Genomic DNA, 18,810 nt, shown 5'->3' with positions numbered 1-18,810 from the left:
AAATCACTTCCTTGACAGTATTTCCCTGTCCAGGACAAGGCTAAATGCTCTGGAGGTAGACACCCCTTGTCCTCTGCAGAAAGATGGGAGCAGCTTGGCCATGCTTGGGGCTCTGCTGACAGAGGAAGGCAGCCCTCCAGACTGCTGAAATGCAACCAGTAAATGAAGACTAGGATGCAGTTGCAGAGCATCTGACACTAGCTTTTATTGCCCTCCATCAGAGTGACTCAGTGCTGCTGCATTGGGAGAGATGTTCATGTTCTTGGCTGGCTGTGGCAGTGGAGCTACACTTTGCAGTCAGTGTGGAGTAAGAGCTTAGGCCTGGATCCAGTCAGGCCACGCCAGCAGGGAGTTTATAGTCAACCAAGTAAGTTGACTGTTGGCGTGGGGGCCTATGTGCCCAGACCCCAAGTCCTCCTGATCTGCAGGGTCTGTCTTCTGCTGAAATTTTCTCCTGCCCAATAAAGGGGAGCTTAGGTTTTCCTGTACAATATGAGCTGATAGGAGCTTTCCTTTAGGATGTGCACTGCCTCTCTCCTTCCCCTGAGCCCTGTTCTTATGGCATGTTGGAGGCTGTCACAGGCCTGAGGCCTCCAATTCTGGGTCCAGCCTTGTGCTCCTTGGAGAGGGAGTGCAAACCTTGGTGGAGGGGGCAGAGGGAAGGACACAGACAGGCGTGTACCCAGGTGACAAGCCTGCAGCAGGCTCCTTTTTGGAGAAAGGCAGGCAAAGAGGTGGAGGAGAGAAAAGGGCGAAGCAGCCCCTGGAGAGCAGTCGCCCCTGGCTGTGGGGCTGGGAGGGGCTGCTGAGGCCAGGTCGGTGCCCAGCCCCCTTGGAGGAAACCCAGGGGGTGGCAGTGATGGAGGGAGATGGGGCAGGGTTGGGGGCCTGGTGGGGTCCTTTGCCTGCTGCCCTCTCTGGCCCCCTGCCCTGAGTGGGCGTGGCCCTGGGGCAGGGCCCTTATTGGCTGGCAGCCCTTTGTGATGGGCAGGGGTGTGTGCTGGGGCAAGCCTTGATTGGCCAGCAGCCCTTTGTGCTGGGCGGGGGCGTGTCCCCAAGCAGGCCCCCATTGGTCTGGGCCCTCTGTGATGTAGGCGGGCGTGTCCGGGGCAGGCCCTCATTGGCCGCAGCGCTCTGGGGCGGGGAGGGTGGCGCGCAGGAGCGGGTCCCCGCGGTCCCGCTCTGTCCTCAGGCAGGGCTGGCGCAGCAGCGCTGTCCCTGGCCCGGCGCCATGCGGAGACTCCGGGCGCTCCGAGGTGAGGGGCTGGGGCGGGGCTGGGCCGGGGCTGCAGGAGATCCCCAGCGCGAACCCCTGGTGCTCGGCACCGCTGAGCAGGGCTGGCCGTTTCTGACGCTGCGAGAGCTGCCCTGACCCTGCAACTGCACCAGCTCCCCGGGAGAAAGCCGCCTCCTCGCTCCCATGCAGCTCCCTCCAGGCTCTGGTTTCACGGGCTTTCCACCCAAGGAGCTAATGGGCCCTGGCTGTGAGGCAGATCTCTGCGGATGGAGATCCCACAGCCTCCCCGGGTGCCTCTTCCGGGGTTTGACCACCTTCACAGAGTCGCAGACTGCTGGAGGTTGGAAGGGACCTCTGCAGATCACCTAGTCCAACCCCCTGCTCAAGCAGTGTCACCTGCAGCACCTGGCCCAGGATGGTGTCCAGACAGCTTTTGAGTATCTCCAAGGATGGAGACCCAAAACCTCTCTGGGCAGCCTGTTCCGGTGCTTGGTTACCCTCGCAGTAAAGAAGTTTTTTCCTTGTGTTCAGACGGAGCTTCCTGCGTTTCAGTTGGTGCCCGTTGCCTCTCGTCCTGTCCCCGGGTGCCACTGAGAAGAGTCTGGCCCCGTCTTCTTTGCACCCTCCCTTCGGATACTTATACGCATGGATAAGATCCCCTGCTCAGTCTTCTCTTCTCCAGGCTGGGCAGGCCCAGCTCTCTCAGCCTTTTCTCGTAGGAGAGATGCTCCGGTCCCTTCCTCACCTTAGTAGCCCTGTGCTGGGCTCTCTCCAGTAGCTCCATGTCTCTCTTGTCCTGGGGAGCCCAGAACTGGACCCAGTCCTCCAGTGGCCTCACCAGGGCTGAGCAGGGGGGAGGATGCCCTCCCTCGACCTCCTGGCAATGCTCTTCCTAGTGCAGCAAGGCACTGCTCTCCCTTCCCCTTCTCCAGGCTGCCCCAAGCCAGCTCTCTGAGCCTTCCCTCGCCTATCACGTGCTCCAGTCCCCAGCCATCCTGATGACTCTCTTCTGGACTCAGTCCACTATATCACAGCATTGTAGCGTGTCTGTCTTTTACTGAGGAGCCTGGGCTGGACCAGCGTCCGGGGTGGTCTCGCTAGTGCTGCACAGAGGGGAGGAGTCCCTGCCTTTGCCCTGCTGGCTGCCCGCCTGCTGACACAGCCCTGGCTGCGGTGTTAGTGCTGGGGGAAAGGATTTCTCTGCAGGCTGAGGAGACGTTTGCCCCGAAACAGCGCAGGCAGCTGAGGCCAGCAGAGCTGGTGCTAATCCTCTGGGTCTCTCCTTGCAGGTCTCTTCGCTTGTGGAGGCTGCTGGTCCCGGCCTCCCGTTCGGGAGGATGGAGGCAGGGCGGCAGAGTCCGTCCCTGCAGCCGTCCCCACCTTTGCTGGGCGAGTGGCTTCTCTGTCAAACCGCCTGCAAGAGGAGGAGGTGAGGCGGGGGCGTCGCGCTGTGCCGGGCCTGGGTTTGCGGGTGCCCGGCAGGGCCCCTGGTTTCCCGAGGGCGCCGCCGCCCTCCTGCCACCCGCGCGTGCTGCAAACGCTGCCGCTGGCGGGGCCCGTGTCCCCGGCTCTGGGGCTCCCTGGCACTGAGGAAAGGCAAGGGCAAGCTCTTCCCTTCTGGGCCGTGTCCCCAGGGCGACAGAGCGGAGGTCTACCGAGAGCTGGAGAGAGTCCTGCAGGGCGACGACGGCTGCGTGCAGAGCGCTGTCCTGGCCAGAGTGATCGCAGCGGCCTCGAGGGACATGAGAGCGGCGCAGGTGAGCTGCTCCTCTCTGAAGGCAGCCAGAGGCGCCTGGCTAGAGCCAGGTTTGGTAAAACATAGGAGGGCTCTGAGGACCCGTGTCTAGCACTAAGCCCCGTCAGAGGCTCCCAGACCCCCTGTGACAGCTCCTTCCCCGCGGATGCGGCTCCGCGATAGAAAAGGCCGTATCCAGCCCCGCTGCAGAGGGAGCACAGAGCAGAGCAGCTGCCTGTGCCGGCGGCGCCTGCGCCCAGGGCTGGTGGCGGAGCTGGGACGTGCAGGGCCGCGATTTCTGCACCAGCAAGTGTTTCCTGGAGGCAAAGGCCTTGGGGACTCGTCGCTGCAGTGGATTTGGGGGGCGATGCCCGGGGCTGAGCGGGGAGGTGGCCGAGGCAGGAACCGAGAGCTGGAGGCAGGCGGTCGCTGCCGGCGCCTTGGGCCTTTCTCCCGCTGAGGGAGGTTCGTGGCTCTCGCCAGGGCGTGACGGAGCAGGTGCGGACGGCCGCCAGCGACGTCCTGGTGGCTCTGGCCCGCTGCCACTTCGACAGCGTCATGTGCGAGCTGCAGTGCCGCCTGAGGGCCCTGGGAGAGATCTCCGAGGACCTCGTGTTCGTCACCTTGGGCAAGCTGGCCAGCAGCTACGGTAGGGCCCCTCGGCCTCCGGCTCGGGGCTGTGGTCTGCGGTACCCGGGAGAAGGGATCCTCCCCGATCTCCCCAAAATGCTCCGTGCTGAACTGGAGGCTGCAAGGTTTCGGTGCCCCTCGCTGGCTGCTGGGGCCGGCTCTGCCCCCGCCGCCCTCCCAGGCCCCCGAAGGGCTGCCCCGCTCCCCACTCAGGGCAGGCACCAGCACCCCATCGAGTCCCGGCAAGCCGTCCCCACGCCGGGGCCTGCCCCAGCCCCTGCGGCAGCTCTGGCACCCCCCTGGGCCCCCGCCGCGCTCCCCTGGGGCTCCCCCGTGCACTGCCCTGGCTCCCCGTGACGGCGGCCGCTCTCTGCGCCTCTGCCCGGCCCTCTCCGCAGCCCTGCGGTGCGTCCCCTTCGTGGGCATGACGCTCTTCGCCCTGCGCACGATGCTGAGCCAGGTGGGGAGCAGCCGGACCCTGCGCGCCGTCTGCAGCGGTGAGTGTCGGCCCCGCGGGCAGGGGCAGGGGCAGGGGCGGGGCAGGGGCAGGGGCAGGGGCAGGGGCAGGGGCAGGGGCAGGGGCAGGGGCAGGGGCAGGGGCAGGGCAGGGGCAGGGGCAGGGGAAGGGGCAGGGCAGGGGCAGGGGCAGGGGCAGGGGCAGGGGCGGGGCAGGGGCAGGGCAGGGGCAGGGGCAGGGGCAGGGGCAGGGGCAGGGGCAGCCTCGGCGCCTCTGCTGCGGCGCTTTGCTCCCGGTGCGACCTGCCGGGCTCCGAGCTCTGCCCCGGCTCCCTCCCGCCTGCTGCGTGCAGGGCAGGCTGGTTTTGGGGGGTTTCGGGGGAGAGGGCGAGTGTTTGGGATGGCTGGGGCAGGGACGCAGGGGGAAGCGCAGGAGGGGAGCACGGCTGGGAGGAGGAGGAGGAGGAGGAGGAGGAGGAGGAGGAGGAGGCGTGATGGGGAGGAGGAGAGCAACAGCGCAGCGTTTCCATCGGGGCACCTCCGAGCACCGCGCGGCTTGTGCCTGGGGCCGGAGCCGGTCGCGGATGGAGCCGCGGCGAGCGGGGGGCTGCGGCCGAGGGCAGGCTGGGGCGGCAGAGCAAGGCCTCGTCCCCGCCACGGGCTCTCCCTGACCCTTGCGCCCTCTCTCGCCGCAGTCCTGGAGCAGTGGTCGAAGGCCGTGAACAGCTACCTGGGCGCCTGGGAGCAGTGCAGCTTCCCGCGCGTGGGGCAGGCCCAGCTCTGCAGCAGCATTTCCCCGCTCTTCGGCCACGCGGTGGGGAGCTGGCTGGGCTGCGAGGAGGAGGAGGTGAGAGCGGCTGCCGCGCCGGCCCCGCGACGCCGGGGGCCTTTGGGCAGGGCCGGATCCGGGGGGGCCGGGGTGGGGACGTGCCCTCTCCTCCGGAGCAAGGCCTTCTCCTCCAGGGGAGCAGGGCGCTGCCTCTCCGTGGGGAGGGCAGACCGTGTCGGGGGGGAAGGACCTGGGGCCCCGCTGAAGAGCGTCTCGCTGCCCTCCCTGCAGGCCAAGCAGGCCGTCCTGGGGGCGATGGCTGCCATGATGGGCCTCCTCGTGCGCGAGGAAGAGCACCGCGAGCGCGTGTGGGAGCAGCTCCCCTGGCTCCTGGGCCAGTACCAGCAGGTCCAGGACTCTTTCCGGGTGACCAAGGTGAGGCGTTGTGTGGGGCACGGTGAGGCTGTGGGGTCTGTGCGTGTGCCGCGAGGTGCTGGGGGGTCTGTGGGGTGCCTGGAGGAGCCGGGACCCCTTGAGAAGAAAGGGGGGGAGCAGGGGAGGCTTGAGGCCTGCTGGGCTTCTCGGGCAGCGCCAGAGCAGCGCAGGTGGGGCCGGGAGGGAGCTGAGCGTCCCCGGGGCCGACCTCCTCGGGAAGGGAGGCCTCGACCCCCGTCCCTGGGGCGTCGTGCACGCGAGGGGCTCTGCTCTAACGCCCAGGCACTGTCGAGAGTTTGGGTTTTTTTCCTGGGGCCTGGAGTGGAGGAGTTCATCACAGAAACGCCAGGTTTCCTTTCTTAAGACGTTGCTTTAGGTGACAGCCCCGCTCTTCTTCCCACCCCCGTTCCCTTGCAGGCTCTGAGTTATTTCCTGGCGGTTTTGGGGGAAGTGCAGATCCCCATCCCCCAGGACGAGGTTGAGGCCATCGGCACCGCTGTGCACTGCCAGGTAAGGGCAGCCTGACCCCGTACCGCTTGTGCTGGGTGCCGCAGACCTGACCCACGGGGACAGGAAGGTCCTGCTGGGTGGCCGGGCAGAGCGTCCTTGCAGCGGGACCTACCTTAAGGCCAGGTCTGTGCAGATATTTGGGAGTCACCTCCCATTGCGGTGTCCAGAGGCTGTTGTAGCCAAAGCCCCCGGGGAGGCCAGAGCGGAGGGAGCAGTTTCTTTCCAGCCCCCTCGGAGCTGGTGCTCTTCTCTCTAAAGCGCCCCTTGTTCCCGCAGCTCAGTGATGGGAGCAAGCAGCACAGCGGGGAGCACCGGTCGGAGCTGTCCTCCTGCGTCCTGCTGCTGGGTGAGGGGAGGAGGCTCCGCGGGACACCGCTGTGCCCTCGCTGCTCTCTCCCGACCCTCTGGCTAACGCAGAGCACGACTCTTCCCTCGCAGCCCGAGTTTGCCCTGAGGACACGGTGGCCTTTCTGCGCTCGCAGCTGGGGAGTCGGAGCGAGGCCGCTCGCGTGGTGTCCTTGGATCTGCTCGGAGCCCTGGTGCGCCCCACAGGTCAGTGCCGCGGGGCGCAGCGAGGCCGGCCAGGGGTTTGGGCTGCCGGGCTGGGGGCAGACACGGCTGCCAGTGATGCACAAACGCCCGAAACGAGCTGCAAAGCGCGTGTTCCCCAGCCGAGCTGCCACGCGGCTGCAGGGACAGGGATGTGATGGGGCGGCTGTAAATGGCGACGCACCGGTGACGGCGCTCGACGCTTGGTGACGGGGCAGGGACATGAGCTACTTGTGCCCATCGCATTTCTGCAGCGCTCTGTGGTGTTAAAACAGTCGGTCCCGTCACCCAGTCGTGTCTGTAAACGGAGTCGCTGGGGGACTCTGCTGCTTCCTCGGCCGTCACCGTCTTGTCCCGGGTTTTCGGTGCCGCTCGTGTGTGAGCGAGCTGGGAGCTTTGGCAGCTCCCTGCTGACCCGAGGGCTCTGCCTGAGCGCCCGCCTCTCCCCGTCTTTCCCAGCAGCAGAGAGAGGCCAGAGCCTGCCCCTGCTCGTGCAGGCGGTGCGCTGCGCGCTGGGAGACCCCAGCAGGAAGGTGAGCTGGTTGGCGCGGGGCGGCACCGCGGTGGGCGGCAGAGAAAGCTTTTGCTGGGGGCAGAGCCTGGCCAGCCCCCGGCAGGGCTGCTGCTGGGGGTCGAGCCTAGGGGAGCGTTTCCCCGTGGAAATGCTCCTGCGTGGCAGTGGCTGTGGGAGCAGAGGGGCCTCCCGCACCCCCACGGTCTCCGCGCGGGGCTCAGGGGCTGGGTGGGTGCGAAGGCGTCTGCCCCCGGGCTTTTGAGCAGAGGGGGTAACTGCAACGTGCTCCGTGGCAGGTGGCGAGGGCAGCGCTGCGCTTCACCAAGGAGCTGCTGGGCTGCAGCGTCCAGAGCTGCTCGGCCTGGGACCTGGTGGCCCACGTCTTCGCCACGTTCAGCCAGGCCTCCGGCAGACTGGTGAGGGCAGAGCGCGGCGCTTCGGCTTTGCTGTGTGCCCGGGGTGTCCGGGGAGCCCCTGCGGGCGCCCTGGCAATGGGGAGCCCCCCCAGCAGGGCTGCAGCCCCCGGTGCAGAGGGCCGAGCGGCGTCCCCACCGCCGTTCCCGGGGGGATCTCGGAGGAGGCCGGGGGGTGCTTTGGCCTCCCACCAGCACGTAACAAACCCGACTGCGGCGCTGCCTGGGCCGTGACTCCGCTGGGCCGTGCGTGCTGCCGTTTCAGCGCTGTCCCTGAGCGCAGCCCCGCCGCAGGGCAACCTCCTTGCACCGGCTCGGTGCCGCTGCGGCATCGCTTGGGCCCCGGAGGAGCTCGTAATCCCGACACCCCGACTGACGACGCTGGCGACCGCCCCGAGGAGCAGCGGGTCTCCCTGGTCGCAGCCTGTTTAGTGCTTCCTTCCCCTGGGATCTGGCCCCTCCCGTGGGACTTTCTGCTCTCTCCTGCCTCCGGAGATGGGGGCTCCCGGGGGAGCATCCCGGCAGCGCTGGGTGGTTCAGGCTTCACCTGCCATCTCGGGGACAGGGGCTGATGCTGGTGCTGTCCCAACCGTGTCTTGCAGGCGCAGGGAAAGCTGTCTGAGGCAGAAGCGCAGGAAGCAGCAGATCTTCAAGCCCTGTGCTTGGACATCCTGCGCTCCCTGGACGTCTCCGTCCGGGGGATGACCAAAGTAAGTCGTCCCGCGCCCTGCTGCTGCCTCCCTGCCCCGCTCTCCCCAAAGTGCTCCCCGAGCAGCCCCTCAGGCGCACAAGGCGAGTGGAAATGCAGAGCGTCGTTTCCATCTCGGAGCTGAAACGAGCTGGAGCTGGCACGGAGGTGGGAACCGCGACGTGCTGAGTGGCCTCGTCCTTCCCTGCAGCTCCTGTGGCTGCGGCTGCTGCAGTACGTGGTGCCAGCCCAGTACACCGGCACGTTGGTGCCGCTCTGCCGGTGCCTGCGAGAGCTGGCCGAGAGCCGGGGGAGAGCAGGGGGCGAGGACGGAGAGGAGGAGCCCAACGTCGCGGCCTCCCGGCAGCGAGGTAGGAAGCCGAAACTCTCGCCGTGAGCCGTGTCGGGCTGTGCCGGGGCCGGGGCACCAGCCCGTGGGCCGCGTGGGGGCTGCCCAGCCCGGGCAGGGGCAGGGTACGGCGGGTCGCGCCGCTCTCACCGGCCTCTCTGTCTCCTCGCAGCCAAGCTGCCGAGGCCGCAGGCCCTGCTGGCTCGCCTGCTGGTGAGTAGGGGCCCCGGGGAAAGCGCTTCGGGGCCTGGAGGCGGCGGGAGAGGTCGGGGCAGAGCCGCGTCGCAGGCCGGGGCCGGCAGCCCGCGGGGAGGAAGCGGCGTGCGGGAGCGAGTCGGAGCCTCCCCGGCCCCGCGGGACCCTGCTGCTGCGCGGGGGAGAAGCCGGCGGCGCCGGGGAGAAGCTCCCGGCTGGGCCGGGGCCGGGCGACCGCCCTCCGTGCGGGGAGAAGCTGCGGCTCCTCCGGCCGCCCCGAGCCCAGGTCTCGCCTGCCCTCTCCCAGGTGGTGGCGGCGGCTCCTCACGCCGGCGGCGGCTGCGGCGTCGCTGCCCTGCGGCTGCTGCGGGCCCTGTCCGCAGAGATCCACGGCGCCCTGGGGATGGTGTGGGCCGTGAAGATCCCCTTCCTGCTGCAGTGCCTGGAAGGTAACGTGCCGTCGGGGAGGAGGCGGCTGGAGAGGCCGAAGGGGAGGCAGGAGAAGGCGGCGTCCAGGCGTGAGGGAGGGGAATTGGCCCTGGGTTTCTCAGCGCCGGCTCTGCAGCCGTTGCCCTTCCAGGGAGCAGCGCTGACGCCCAGGAGCAGTTCATCTGGGGGACGGGGCCTTTCTTGCCCGTCACTGCCACGAGCAGGTGTGGCAGCACCCCGGCGTCCTCGCTGGGTGGGTGTTTGGGAGGGCTGGACGGGGAGGGAGGGATGCAAATGTGTGTGCGTGGTCCGAGCCCTCGTGCGAGGGCCTGGTTTGCTCTGGAGCTGCAGTCGAGCCATGGGGACTGGGACCGGCGGGCGTGTGGCTGAGCTGAGTCCGTGCCCCTGTCCCCCTGTCCCCCGTCCCCAGGGTCCGTCAGGTGTCCTGGGCCCGGCCAAGAGTTCGGCATCAGGGCTTGAGCCTCGCGGCTTGGGCCCCTTCTGGCGTGGGAGCCGGAGGGTGTTTGAGTGCCAAGGAGCCCCCGGGCTCTTCTCTGGCGCTAAGTAACACGGAGGGTTTTCCTGCTCCGGCTTTGTAGGGCAAAGCGAGAGCTGCCTGGACTCTGCCGAGTGGGAGCAGCTCCTGCTCAAGGTACAGCGCTGCCGCGAGGGCAGCAACTACCGGTGGGGAAGGGGGAAGGTGTGGGTGGAAAGGTAACCAGGAGCAGGGGAGCCCTGAGCAGGGAAATGCCAGTTTTGTTCAGAAAACAGGAAACACGGGAAAGACCCCCTGCAAAGGCCCTGGGGATTTTGTTTTGCAAACAGCTGTGGATCACAGAGGGTCGTGTCGTGTTGTGCCGTGTCCCGTCGTCGCACGTCGTGACCCGCTCTGCGGGGGCTTCGCTTCAACTTGTGTTTCCCCTAGTTCCTGAGGACGTCGCTGGAGACGATCGAGAGCCAGGCCTGGACCGTGGGCCTGAGCTTGGAGCTGAGCCAGCAGACGGGCAGCTACCCCCGGCCGTCCCGGGAGCGGGTGGGTCCCTGCCGAGGCCTCGTTTCTGCGGGAGCCGAGCGGAACGGCCGGGCGCCGCGGCCAGCTCAGCCGGGCCTGGTGCGGGCTGGTGCGTCGCGGCCGGCTCTGTGCCGCCAGACCGTGCGTGACCACGTCTGGGGTGGCCGCTTGTCTTTCAGGCCTTCCTGTATAAAGCTGTCGGGGTGTCCCTGGCAGCGTGTCGGCACGTCCCCTACGTCCGCGGGGAAATGAAGAAGTATCTGTTAAGGATGAATTACTTGGAGGTGTCTGAGAGAGAGGTGAGTTTCCTCTTCTCCCCCTGCTTTCCCCGGAGCCCCTCGGTATTCCCAGGGGAGCGGCGATCTCTCCGAGCAGAGCGCTCCAGGCTCTCCTCCTTTCCTTGCCGCTGCTGTTCCCGTCGGAGGATATCGCGAGTGTCGCTCGGAGCTTGCCGTGGTGAGTGTCGGCCAGAGGCCGCCTCACCCTTTCCCTTGTGTTGCAGGCGATGATTTCGGTTGTGGCCGGCTCTGCCGAGAGCCACTTCCACCTTGCCTTGGAGGTGCTGCAGGAGTTTGGGGCGTCCATGGAGGAAAGACCAGTGTCCGGGGCTTTCAAACGCCTGAAGGTAAAGGATGCCGGGCGTCCTGGCTCCTTTGTCCTCTGCTTTGTTTCCACTTCCGAACCAGCGGCAGCCCAGGGGTGGCTGCTGCGTGGAAAGCGGGGCGGCTCCTTCGCCGGGAGGCAGCGGGAGCCGGGGCCCGACGGAGGCGCCGGGCTGACGTCTCGCGGCTTCTCCCACGGCGCAGGAATACCACCAGGGGAAGAGAGCGGGGAGGCACGCGGCCCTCGTGCTGGCCTACGGCCGGATCGCGCTCCGCGCCCCGCCGGAGCAGCTCCTGGCCCGCGTGGAGAGCGACGTCGTGGGGCGCATCCTGCGGCACTACCGCGCCAGCTGCCAGGTGGGTGCGCGGGCGCAGGGCGGCCACGCAGACGTGGGTCTTCCCCGAAGCTCCCGCGAGCGCCGACTGCCCCCAGCGCCCCGGGGGCGGTTGTGCCCTGCCCGTGCTGGCGGAGGGGGACGCGGCAGCCCTGGTTCGTCCCTGCTGCCCCGCGGGGTCTGTGCGCTCCGGGGCCGCTGCTGCGTGTCCCGCGTCTGTGCGCCTTGGTTCTCTGCCTCTCACCCCACCGCCTTTCCCCTTCCAGGTGCTGGGCTTCTCCTTCTCCACCAAGGTAAGTCCTGCCCCCCGGGGCCTTGCTCGCGGCCCTTCCCGCACCCCTTTCCCCTCGCAGGCGTGCCGGACTCGCCCTCCCGCTCCCCGGGCCGGGGGCCGGGGGTCTCCTTGCGGTGGGTAGCCGGGAAAGCTCGTGCCTCCGCGGGGGGAGCTTCTTCCCGGGAGGGGAGAGGAGGTTTCCTTCCTGCGACCCGCGTGCCGAGCCGAGGTGCCCGAGGCGCTGGGCAGACGCAGTGGCCCTTGCGCGCCGTGCTCTGGGGCTGGGCTGCCCGCCGTGCTCCTCGCTGAGCCCTCGGCGCTCTGAGGAGTTCCTCACCGGCGCCGCCGTGTTTCCCTGTGCCGGGACGCAGGACGTGCAGCTCAAGCTGGCGCTGATCCGGAGCGTCGCCGAGGTCAGCCGGGCCGTGCGGGTGGCGGGGGGCTCCCGCGGCGTGGAGCTCTGCCGCAAACGGGAGCTGCTGGACACCTTGCTGGTGAGTGCCGGGGCCGGGCCGGTGCCGCGGGGAGGTCGGGGCCGAGCCCCGAGGCCGGTCGCCCCGAGGCGCGATGCTCCGCCTTGGCCGCGCGCGACCTCTGGAGCGCCCGGAGCCTGGTGCCGGCGGGAGGGCTCTCGGCGGCCGCCCGCTGCCCACTGTGCGCGTGTCTCCGTGACCTGCAGGGCTTCGTGCAGGGGGAGCCCCGGGATCGCCTGGCGTCCCCCGTGCGCCGGGAGGCGTTTGTGGCCGTGGGGCACTTGAGGTAGGGTCTGTGCGCCGGGGCTGCGGGGGGTGTCATCTGAGCCGCCGCTCTGGGGAGCGGGAGTGAGACGCGTGTGTGTTTCCCTCTTTCTCTGCCAGCAAACTGAAGCCATCGCTGAGCCGGGAGGAAAACCGCGACCTCCTGGATCAGTGTGTGGGGAGCGTGATGCCCCTGCCTGCCCTGGAGCCGGCGGAAGAGGAGGGGGCGACGGCGGCGGACGCCGGGCACGTGCAGGTACCTGCCGGCCCTTCTCTGCCGGCCTCTCCGGGGATCCCCCGCAGCACGCGCCGCGCTCTGCCCCTGCGGCCGAGCTGGGCGTCTCCGAGCGCGGCCCAACGCCCGTCCTTCTCCCCGCGCTCAGGGTCTGCACGCGCGGACCATGGGGGCTCTGGGCGAGCTGCTGACGGCCCTGCTGGAGGAAGACCTCAGCTCGGACTGGCTCGCGGAGATGCTGCATGTGAGTGTCCGTGGGGGGACGGGGAAGGCGTCACCAGTGCCGGCTGCGTGGGGAGAGCTGGGCTGCGGAGGCGGCGGGGTCAGCGCGAGGTGGCCGTGGGGCAGGTCTGCGCCGGTGCCCTCCGTGAGGGGCTGCTGGGGACGCAAGGGGCCGCGCCACCGGCTGCCGAGGCGGCAGCTCCTGGGCGGGACTCTGGGCGGGAGGGAGGCGTCTGGGGTGGCGGTGGGCAGGCCGGGACGGCCGGGGGGACTGGTGTGAGCCGGGTGTGCTCTTCCGCAGGTGCTGGAGTACTGGCTCACCTCGGCCAAGGAGTGGGAGCGGGAGAGGGCCCTGCAGGCCTGCGCCCAGCTGCTGGGCGCTTTCGAGGAGCGATTCGAGCTCACGGTGAGAAGGGACCCCCCCGCCCTGCGCGCCGTGTCCCCCCTCCCCGCTGGCTGCGACCCCGGCAAGGAGCTCTGCCCCACGCCGGGCGCTGGGTTTTGGGTCTCCCGGGCTGTGGGGCTGCACCGCTGCCTGCCCCGATGCCCTGCCACGGCTCGGGCGCCAGCACAGCCGGGAGAGGGAGATCGGCCGCCAGGGCTGCCTGCGACCTCCTCGTCGTCCTTGTGTTTCCCCAGGGAGAAACCTCTTTCGGGCCCTTTGGCTCCATGGTGGGACTGCTGGCGCCTTTCACCTGCGACTCGCTGGCCACGTCCCGCCAGCGGGCAGGGGCCTGCCTCGGCCACCTCCTCCGCATACAAGGTGAGGGCAGCCCCCTCCCGGCCTCGGCCAGCCCCCCGCTGCCCCCCGCGCCCCACGACTGCGCGGGGCCGGGCTCCGTTCTTCCTTCCTCTCGGCCCCTGGGCCAGAGGTGGGTCTCCGTCGCCATCGCCGCCCTTCTCTCCTGGTGCTCCCTGCAGGCAGGACGCTGGAGACGGGGGCCGAGGAGGACGAGGTGCAGCCCTTGTGCCAGCGGCTGAGCGCCCCAGACGCCGAGGCTCTGCGCCAGGCTTCCTCCAGACTCAGAAAGGTGCCTGGCCCCACGGCGCGGGGGGAGCCGGTGCCCGGGCTCCCGCGCGGCTCCCTGCTTCGCTGCCGGGGCCCCGCTGCGTTTTGGGAGAGCCAAAGGAGCAGCAAGCGGCTGTCGAGCGGCACAGAGCACGGCAGGCCCTGCCTGCACAGCTGCCCCGTAAAGCCCTGGCACCCTGCGGGCCCAGCGAACTGCCCCGCCGGCCGCGCGCTCGAGTCTCCTCCCCTTTCCGAAGGGCCGGAGCAGACCTGCGACATGGCCTCTCCCGTTTCTGATGTCTCCCCAGATCGTCTGCAAACACATCCCGCCAGCGCAGGCCACGGACTTCCTCTCTGCCGCCCTGGACGGGATGCTGTCGGCCCAGTCCGCGTGTGCTCAGGCAGCGGGCGAGTGGCTGCTCACCTTCCTGGAGACGTGCGGGGGGCAGCTGTTCACGGAGGTGAGAGACGCCTTTTCCCGGGGGCTCGGGCCTTCCCGCCTCCGCCGCTGCCGGGCACCTCGTGCAGGTGCCGGGGGCCAAAGAGCCGCCCCTGGTGCGCAGCGCCGAGGGCTCTGTCGAATCCGAGTGCCGGCAGCCTCATCCCGGGGTTGTTCTTCGTCCGGTGGCACTGACCCTGCTGGGCCAAACCCCGGTGGCTCCCACGACGGAGGCAGTTAGAGCTGAGGCACCCAAAGTGCCCAGTTGCTCCCCGGTTCTCGGGCGCGATGCTCAGCCCTCCCGGCCCGAGGAGCCCAGGGTGGCTGCTCGGCATCGCCCTCGGTGGGCAGCAGAGATGTGTCCCCGTGGCGGTCCAGCGTCCCCCCGCCGCTGCGCAGAGCCTTGGGGCTTTAGGGCTGGGTCCCGAGAACTGGTCGGGGAGCAGGAATTGCTCGTGGGCCGAGTGGCGGTGCCTGGGCCGTGCGGGAGGAGCAAGAGAGGATGGAGACGACGGCTCTTGTGGTCTGCGATCAGGTGCCAGAAATCCTGAGCATCATCTACGTCCGGATGCCGACCATGCAGCAGGACACCCTCCGGCACTTCCTCCTGGAGGCCGTGTCCCTGCTCGCCCTCTACCACCCCGGGGCCGTCATCGACAGCCTGCTGCAGAAGCAGCTGCCCATGGACAGGTACGTGCGCTGCCCCGGCCCCACGGACGGGCAGGAGCCGCCACCAGCCCCGTGGAGGCCAGGAGAGCGTTTGGCGCTGCCGAGGGCGTCGCAGGTGCCAGAGCCCGGGGGCTCACGGGGGAACTTCTGCTCCCTTGCAGTGACACCGAGGAGCTGTGGAGGGTCCTGGGGGGAAAATTCTTTGTGGACCACTTCCTGCGGGTCTTGATGGAAAAACTGAAGAACTCGGGAAGCGACCAGCCCAGGACCAGCTCTGCCAAGCCCGAGGCAGAGGAGGAGGAGGCTGCGCTGGAGCCTCTCAAGGTACGTGCACCGGCTTCGTACCTGACTGCCCAAATCACCCTTCAGCCTGAGGGAGCTCCGCGCACGCCGCGAACACCCCTGAGCCCCCCGGGCCGGTGCCGTGCCGGGCCCTGGGCAGCGCTGGCAGCCGAGAGCGTTTGCTGCTGCCGGGCTGCAGGGGAGTGAACTGCAGGCAGTGAAGGTCCCCGAGGCGGGCAGGGCACAGGTGGGAAAAGGCCTCGTTTTCACAGGCGGCTTTGGGTTGCGTTTCTCTGCAGATGACCCGGGCCATCTCTGTGGTGGTGTCAGCGCTGCAGAGCCCGGAGGCTGTGCTGCGCCTGCTCCCGGAGCTGCTGCCGGTGCTGCTGAAGCAGATCAGCGCCACAGTGGGCAAGGAGATGCCGTCTTCCGCACTCATCACCCGGGGAAAGCTGTTCCTGAAGGGCCACGCGAGCGACGACAATCCTTGCAGGTAGGAGCCGGGGGACAGAGATGCAGGGAAAGCTGCAAACTTTGATTCCTGGGTAGGAAGGTGCCCCAGGGAGACTTGTTTTTTCCCCTGGGCTCTATTTATTTTGGTTTGGGTTTGTCTGTTTGGTTGTAGTTCTTGTTTTATGAGCGTTGGCGTGCTGGTTCGTTTGGTCTCTGTTGGCGTGTTTGTGAGCCGACGGTCCCTGGGGTCCCTAGGCCGGGTGTCTTAGAGCTTGTCGGGCTTCAGGGTTGTGAGAGGTCATTCCAGGGGTGTTTCGCAGCACGAGCGAGCGAAGGCCTCGCGGGCGGCAGCGTTTCCTTCGCCTGTCGCCGTGACTGAGGCCTCGCTGCTCTCTCCTCGCCCAGGCTTTCCCTGGAGACCCTGGAGGCGGTGCTGCGCACGTGCCTCGACGGGAAGTGGCTGCGGCTGCTGCGGCAGCAGGGCGCCTGGGCTGCCCTGGAAGACCCCCGGGCTCACCACGACGGCGTCTGCCTGCTGACCGGGTGAGAGCCCGAGGAGGCGCCTCGCTGCTCCGGGGTGGCCGCGACCCGGGAGGGGCTGGCGGGACCCTTCCCCCGGGCCCGGGCGTCTCGGAGGGGCCGAGCGGAGCCCGCGTGGGAGCGGGGGGATCGCGGGGGCCCGAGGCCGGGTGCCGCCCTGCGTGACCGCGCGTCGCCTGCCTGTGCTCTGCGCGCAGGGTGCTGCTCCGCGCCGGGACCGTCTCGCTGCCCCTGGTGCTGGTGCTGACCCGGTGGCTGGACGCCCCCTCGGCCAACCTGCGGGTCACGGCCGCGGCTTTCTGTGCGGAGGTGAGGGAGAGGCGCGAGAGGGAGGTTTAGGAGGGCTTTTCTCAGGGTGCCAGCAAGAAGGTGCCGGCAGAAGGTGTCCCGTTCCCGGCGGGAGCAGATCCCCCCTCGTAGCAGCTCTCTCAGGAGCTGCCCTTCCCCGGCCCCTGCCCACCCCCACCCACCCACGAGCCCCCCGGGCACAGGGCAGCGCTGCCCTCGGCCTGGCCGAAGCCGCAGCCTGGGCCGGGCCCCAAGGGAAGCTGCCGGGCGCCGGGGCGGTCGGCCGGGGCTGGCGGGGCTTCCTCGTGCGGAGCCCGGGGCGGCTGCTGCTCCCGGGCCTGGTCCGCATCCGTCTGCGGGTGCCGACGGCCGGGTTGCTGTGCTGCAGCTGATGAAGGAGCCGGCGCTGCGGGAGTGGAGGTGCCTCCAGCCCATCGCGAGGGCCTTGCTGGAGAAGCTGCGGGACTCGAGCAGCACCGTGCGGCAGATGGCAGCGCGCGGCCTGGGCAACCTGGTCAGCGGGGCGCCGGAGAAGGTGAGAGGGGCTTTGCTCCGCGCGAAACGCAGCCCTGCGCGACCGGAGAGATGCCGGCGGGGAGCTGCGGGGGATGAGAGAGAGCGGGCAGCGCAGCAGAGGCAGCTGCGAGTCTCTGCCCCGAGGGCGCTCTGTTCTGGGGCACCGGCCGGGCTGCGGAGGGGACGGAGGTGCCAACGGGCCCCTCGGGCTGCGATGTGCTCGGGGGCTGCTTCTGAGAGCTTCAGCCCCTGGAGGCGACGGGGAAGAGGGGCGGTTGGAGGCAGGGCTAGCGGGAGGCTCACGTGTGCGTCACGCTCGGCAGCTGCGAAAGCACAAGGGAGCGGTGCTGGAGGCGCTGCGGAGGGGCCTGGAGGACGCGGCCGCGGCGGAGGTGGTGGCAGAGAGCCTGCTGGCGCTGGCGAAGGTGGTGACGGAGCTGAAGGGGAAGGCTGTGGGCTCCGCCTTCAGGGACATCGCCAGGGCCACCAAGGGGTTCTTCGATGCTGTGAGTGAGCGGCGGTGTCTGGCGCCTGCGCGAAGGGTCCCTCGCGGGCTCGTCCGAGGGGGCGGCGGGGGCAGGGGCCGCTGCGGATCGGGAGGGTTCGGGGAAGACGCTTCTCCCTGGGGCGGGCGGAGGAGCTGCTGTTTGTGCCCCCCGTGGGGGTCCTTTCTCCGGGCGTCGTGCTCGACCGGCAGCGCCCGGGTGTTGCAGAAACAGCCGTACGCGGCGTCCCAGTCGCCCGCCTGAGGGCCGGGGTTTCTGGTTGCAGGAGCAGGCGTCGCTGCGCTCGGCGGCCTTCACCCTGTACGGGGTGCTGGCCGCCTCTGCCACGAGCAGGTGGAGGGCTTTCTTCACGGAGGAGCTGGGCAGCACGTGGGCCACCCTCGTCCTGCACCTCCGGGACCCCGACCCGGGCGCCTCCATGGTAAGAGCCCCGGGGGGGAGCAAGAAGCGAAGCCGGGCGGCAGCCGCAGGGACATTGCTGCCGTTGCCGCCTGCTCGGCAGCCGCAGGGTCCCTGCAGAGCCTCCCCGAACGCGTCCCCGCGCGGTGGCCCCTGCGCCGCCCAGGGTAGCGACTCCAGCGCCCCGGCTCACCTCTCTTTGGCAGGCGTGCCAGGGCGCCCTGCGGCTGTGCGCCCCGTTTCTGGGGCTGCGGAGGGTGCGGCAGGGCCTCGCCGTCACCACCCGGCTGAGCGCGGCCGAGCTGCTGGGCGACGTCTGCAGCCAGCTGGTGAGGAGCCGCGCGCCCGGGCGCGATGGGGCCGCGGGGCCCTCGCCGGCCCCGGGAGAGGGAGGGAGGGAGCGGGCGACGCGCCGAGGGCGGCGGGGTCGTCTTGCGGCCGAGAAGGACGGCGCGTCCCGCGTCCCCCAGGCCCAGGAGAGCCCCGAGCACCAGGAGATGCTGTACGTCGCCGCCCGGCGCCGCTTCCTGGGGAGCTGCGGGGAGCTGCAGGCTGCGGCCCTCGACGTCGCCGGTGAGTCGGGGCGGGCGCTCTCTGCGGCCGCTGCCCCCGCGCCGCCGCTGTCCCCGTCTGCCCGGGCCGGGGGTCCCGGGGGCGCTCTGATGTCGGTGCGTCGCCCTGACGTCGGTGTGTTGCTCTGTGCGCGCAGGGGTCCTCGTGGAGCACGCGGGCCTCGAGTGGCTGACGCGGGAGGAAGCGATGCCGCTCTCAGCAAGTAGGTGACGGGGCCCTGGCGCCCCGGGCCCGGGGGTTGGGGGGGTTTGGGCCCCGGCATGGCGGCGGCCGCGGGGCAGCACGGCCCTGCCGGGGAGGCCGGGCCGGTGCCGGGTGCGGCCCTGACGCCGGTGCCGGTGCCGTTGCAGCTCTGCGGGTGCTGCGGAGCGACGGGGACCCGCGGGTGCAGCAGGCGGCCGCTCGGCTCCTCCGGGACGCCGGCCTCGAGCAGCCCCCGCGGCGGCGCTGAAATAAACCTCGCCGGGAACCTGCCGCAGCAGCGGGGTGTTTCTGCGCCGGGGCCCGGGAGCCGCTTCGCCCCCCGCCGCCCCCGTTGGCCGCCGGGTCCCCGGGGCTCCGGCCGGGGCCGCTGTCCCGGGGCTGAAGGGGGCGGGGCCAGAGCCGCGGCGGGGGCGGGGCTGAAGGGCGGGGCGGGGCCGGGACCAGGGGCGGGGCAAGGCGGCGGGTGGGGCGGGGCAAAGGGGCGGGGCCAGACCCGCGAAGTGGGCGGAGCCAATGCCGGGGGCGGGGCCGAGCCACGGGAGGGGCGGGGCCAGAGCAGTGGGCGGGGCCAGGGACGGGGCGGAGCCGGGCGGCCCCTTCCCGGCG

At 69.9% G+C, this 18,810-nt stretch overlaps 2 protein-coding genes across 2 annotated transcripts; both read left to right on the top strand.

The window, feature by feature from the left end:
- The first annotated feature begins 1,231 nt into the window (after positions 1 to 1,231).
- LOC135328302 (maestro heat-like repeat-containing protein family member 2A) lies at positions 1,232 to 10,114 on the top strand. Its single transcript, XM_064511411.1, has 18 exons — positions 1,232 to 1,256; positions 2,527 to 2,666; positions 2,872 to 2,994; positions 3,456 to 3,621; positions 4,001 to 4,099; positions 4,754 to 4,905; positions 5,119 to 5,262; positions 5,680 to 5,772; positions 6,211 to 6,324; positions 6,784 to 6,854; positions 7,132 to 7,251; positions 7,851 to 7,950; positions 8,148 to 8,307; positions 8,458 to 8,498; positions 8,788 to 8,929; positions 9,509 to 9,561; positions 9,835 to 10,030; positions 10,101 to 10,114. The coding sequence occupies exons 1-18, from the start codon at positions 1,232 to 1,234 to the stop codon at positions 10,112 to 10,114; spliced, it is 1,953 nt and encodes a 650-aa protein (XP_064367481.1).
- Positions 10,104 to 18,604, top strand: LOC135328136 (maestro heat-like repeat-containing protein family member 2B). Its single transcript, XM_064510452.1, has 24 exons — positions 10,104 to 10,220; positions 10,424 to 10,546; positions 10,728 to 10,880; positions 11,125 to 11,151; positions 11,504 to 11,626; positions 11,812 to 11,891; positions 11,990 to 12,125; positions 12,253 to 12,348; positions 12,628 to 12,732; positions 12,966 to 13,089; positions 13,248 to 13,357; positions 13,644 to 13,796; positions 14,310 to 14,464; positions 14,605 to 14,767; positions 15,025 to 15,218; positions 15,584 to 15,721; positions 15,916 to 16,027; positions 16,395 to 16,541; positions 16,846 to 17,028; positions 17,294 to 17,449; positions 17,634 to 17,756; positions 17,898 to 18,000; positions 18,137 to 18,202; positions 18,351 to 18,604. Exons 1-24 carry the CDS (start codon positions 10,170 to 10,172, stop codon positions 18,449 to 18,451), a joined length of 2,922 nt encoding a protein of 973 aa, XP_064366522.1. The 5' UTR covers positions 10,104 to 10,169; the 3' UTR covers positions 18,452 to 18,604.
- The last annotated feature ends 206 nt before the right edge of the window (positions 18,605 to 18,810 follow it).

Source organism: Dromaius novaehollandiae, chromosome 4 (assembly GCF_036370855.1).
Source record: "Dromaius novaehollandiae isolate bDroNov1 chromosome 4, bDroNov1.hap1, whole genome shotgun sequence".
Taxonomy (NCBI): Eukaryota; Metazoa; Chordata; class Aves; order Casuariiformes; family Dromaiidae; genus Dromaius; species Dromaius novaehollandiae.
Note: the sequence above shows the minus strand (reverse complement) of the source record. Positions and strands in the feature narration are given on the sequence as shown.

Excerpts from the sequence above, each read along its gene's own strand:
- LOC135328302 (XM_064511411.1), top strand. The coding sequence starts at position 1,232 with ATGCGGAGACTCCGGGCGCTCCGAG. Across the intron at positions 4,906-5,118 it reads TGGGCTGCGAGGAGGAGGAG|GCCAAGCAGGCCGTCCTGGG; the intron begins GTGAGAGCGGCT and ends CCCTCCCTGCAG. Across the intron at positions 8,930-9,508 it reads CCTGCTGCAGTGCCTGGAAG|GGCAAAGCGAGAGCTGCCTG; the intron begins GTAACGTGCCGT and ends CCGGCTTTGTAG.
- LOC135328136 (XM_064510452.1), top strand. The coding sequence starts at position 10,170 with ATGAAGAAGTATCTGTTAAGGATGAATTACTTGGAGGTGTCTGAGAGA. Across the intron at positions 11,892-11,989 it reads GTGGCCGTGGGGCACTTGAG|CAAACTGAAGCCATCGCTGA; the intron begins GTAGGGTCTGTG and ends TTTCTCTGCCAG. Across the intron at positions 12,733-12,965 it reads AGGAGCGATTCGAGCTCACG|GGAGAAACCTCTTTCGGGCC; the intron begins GTGAGAAGGGAC and ends GTGTTTCCCCAG.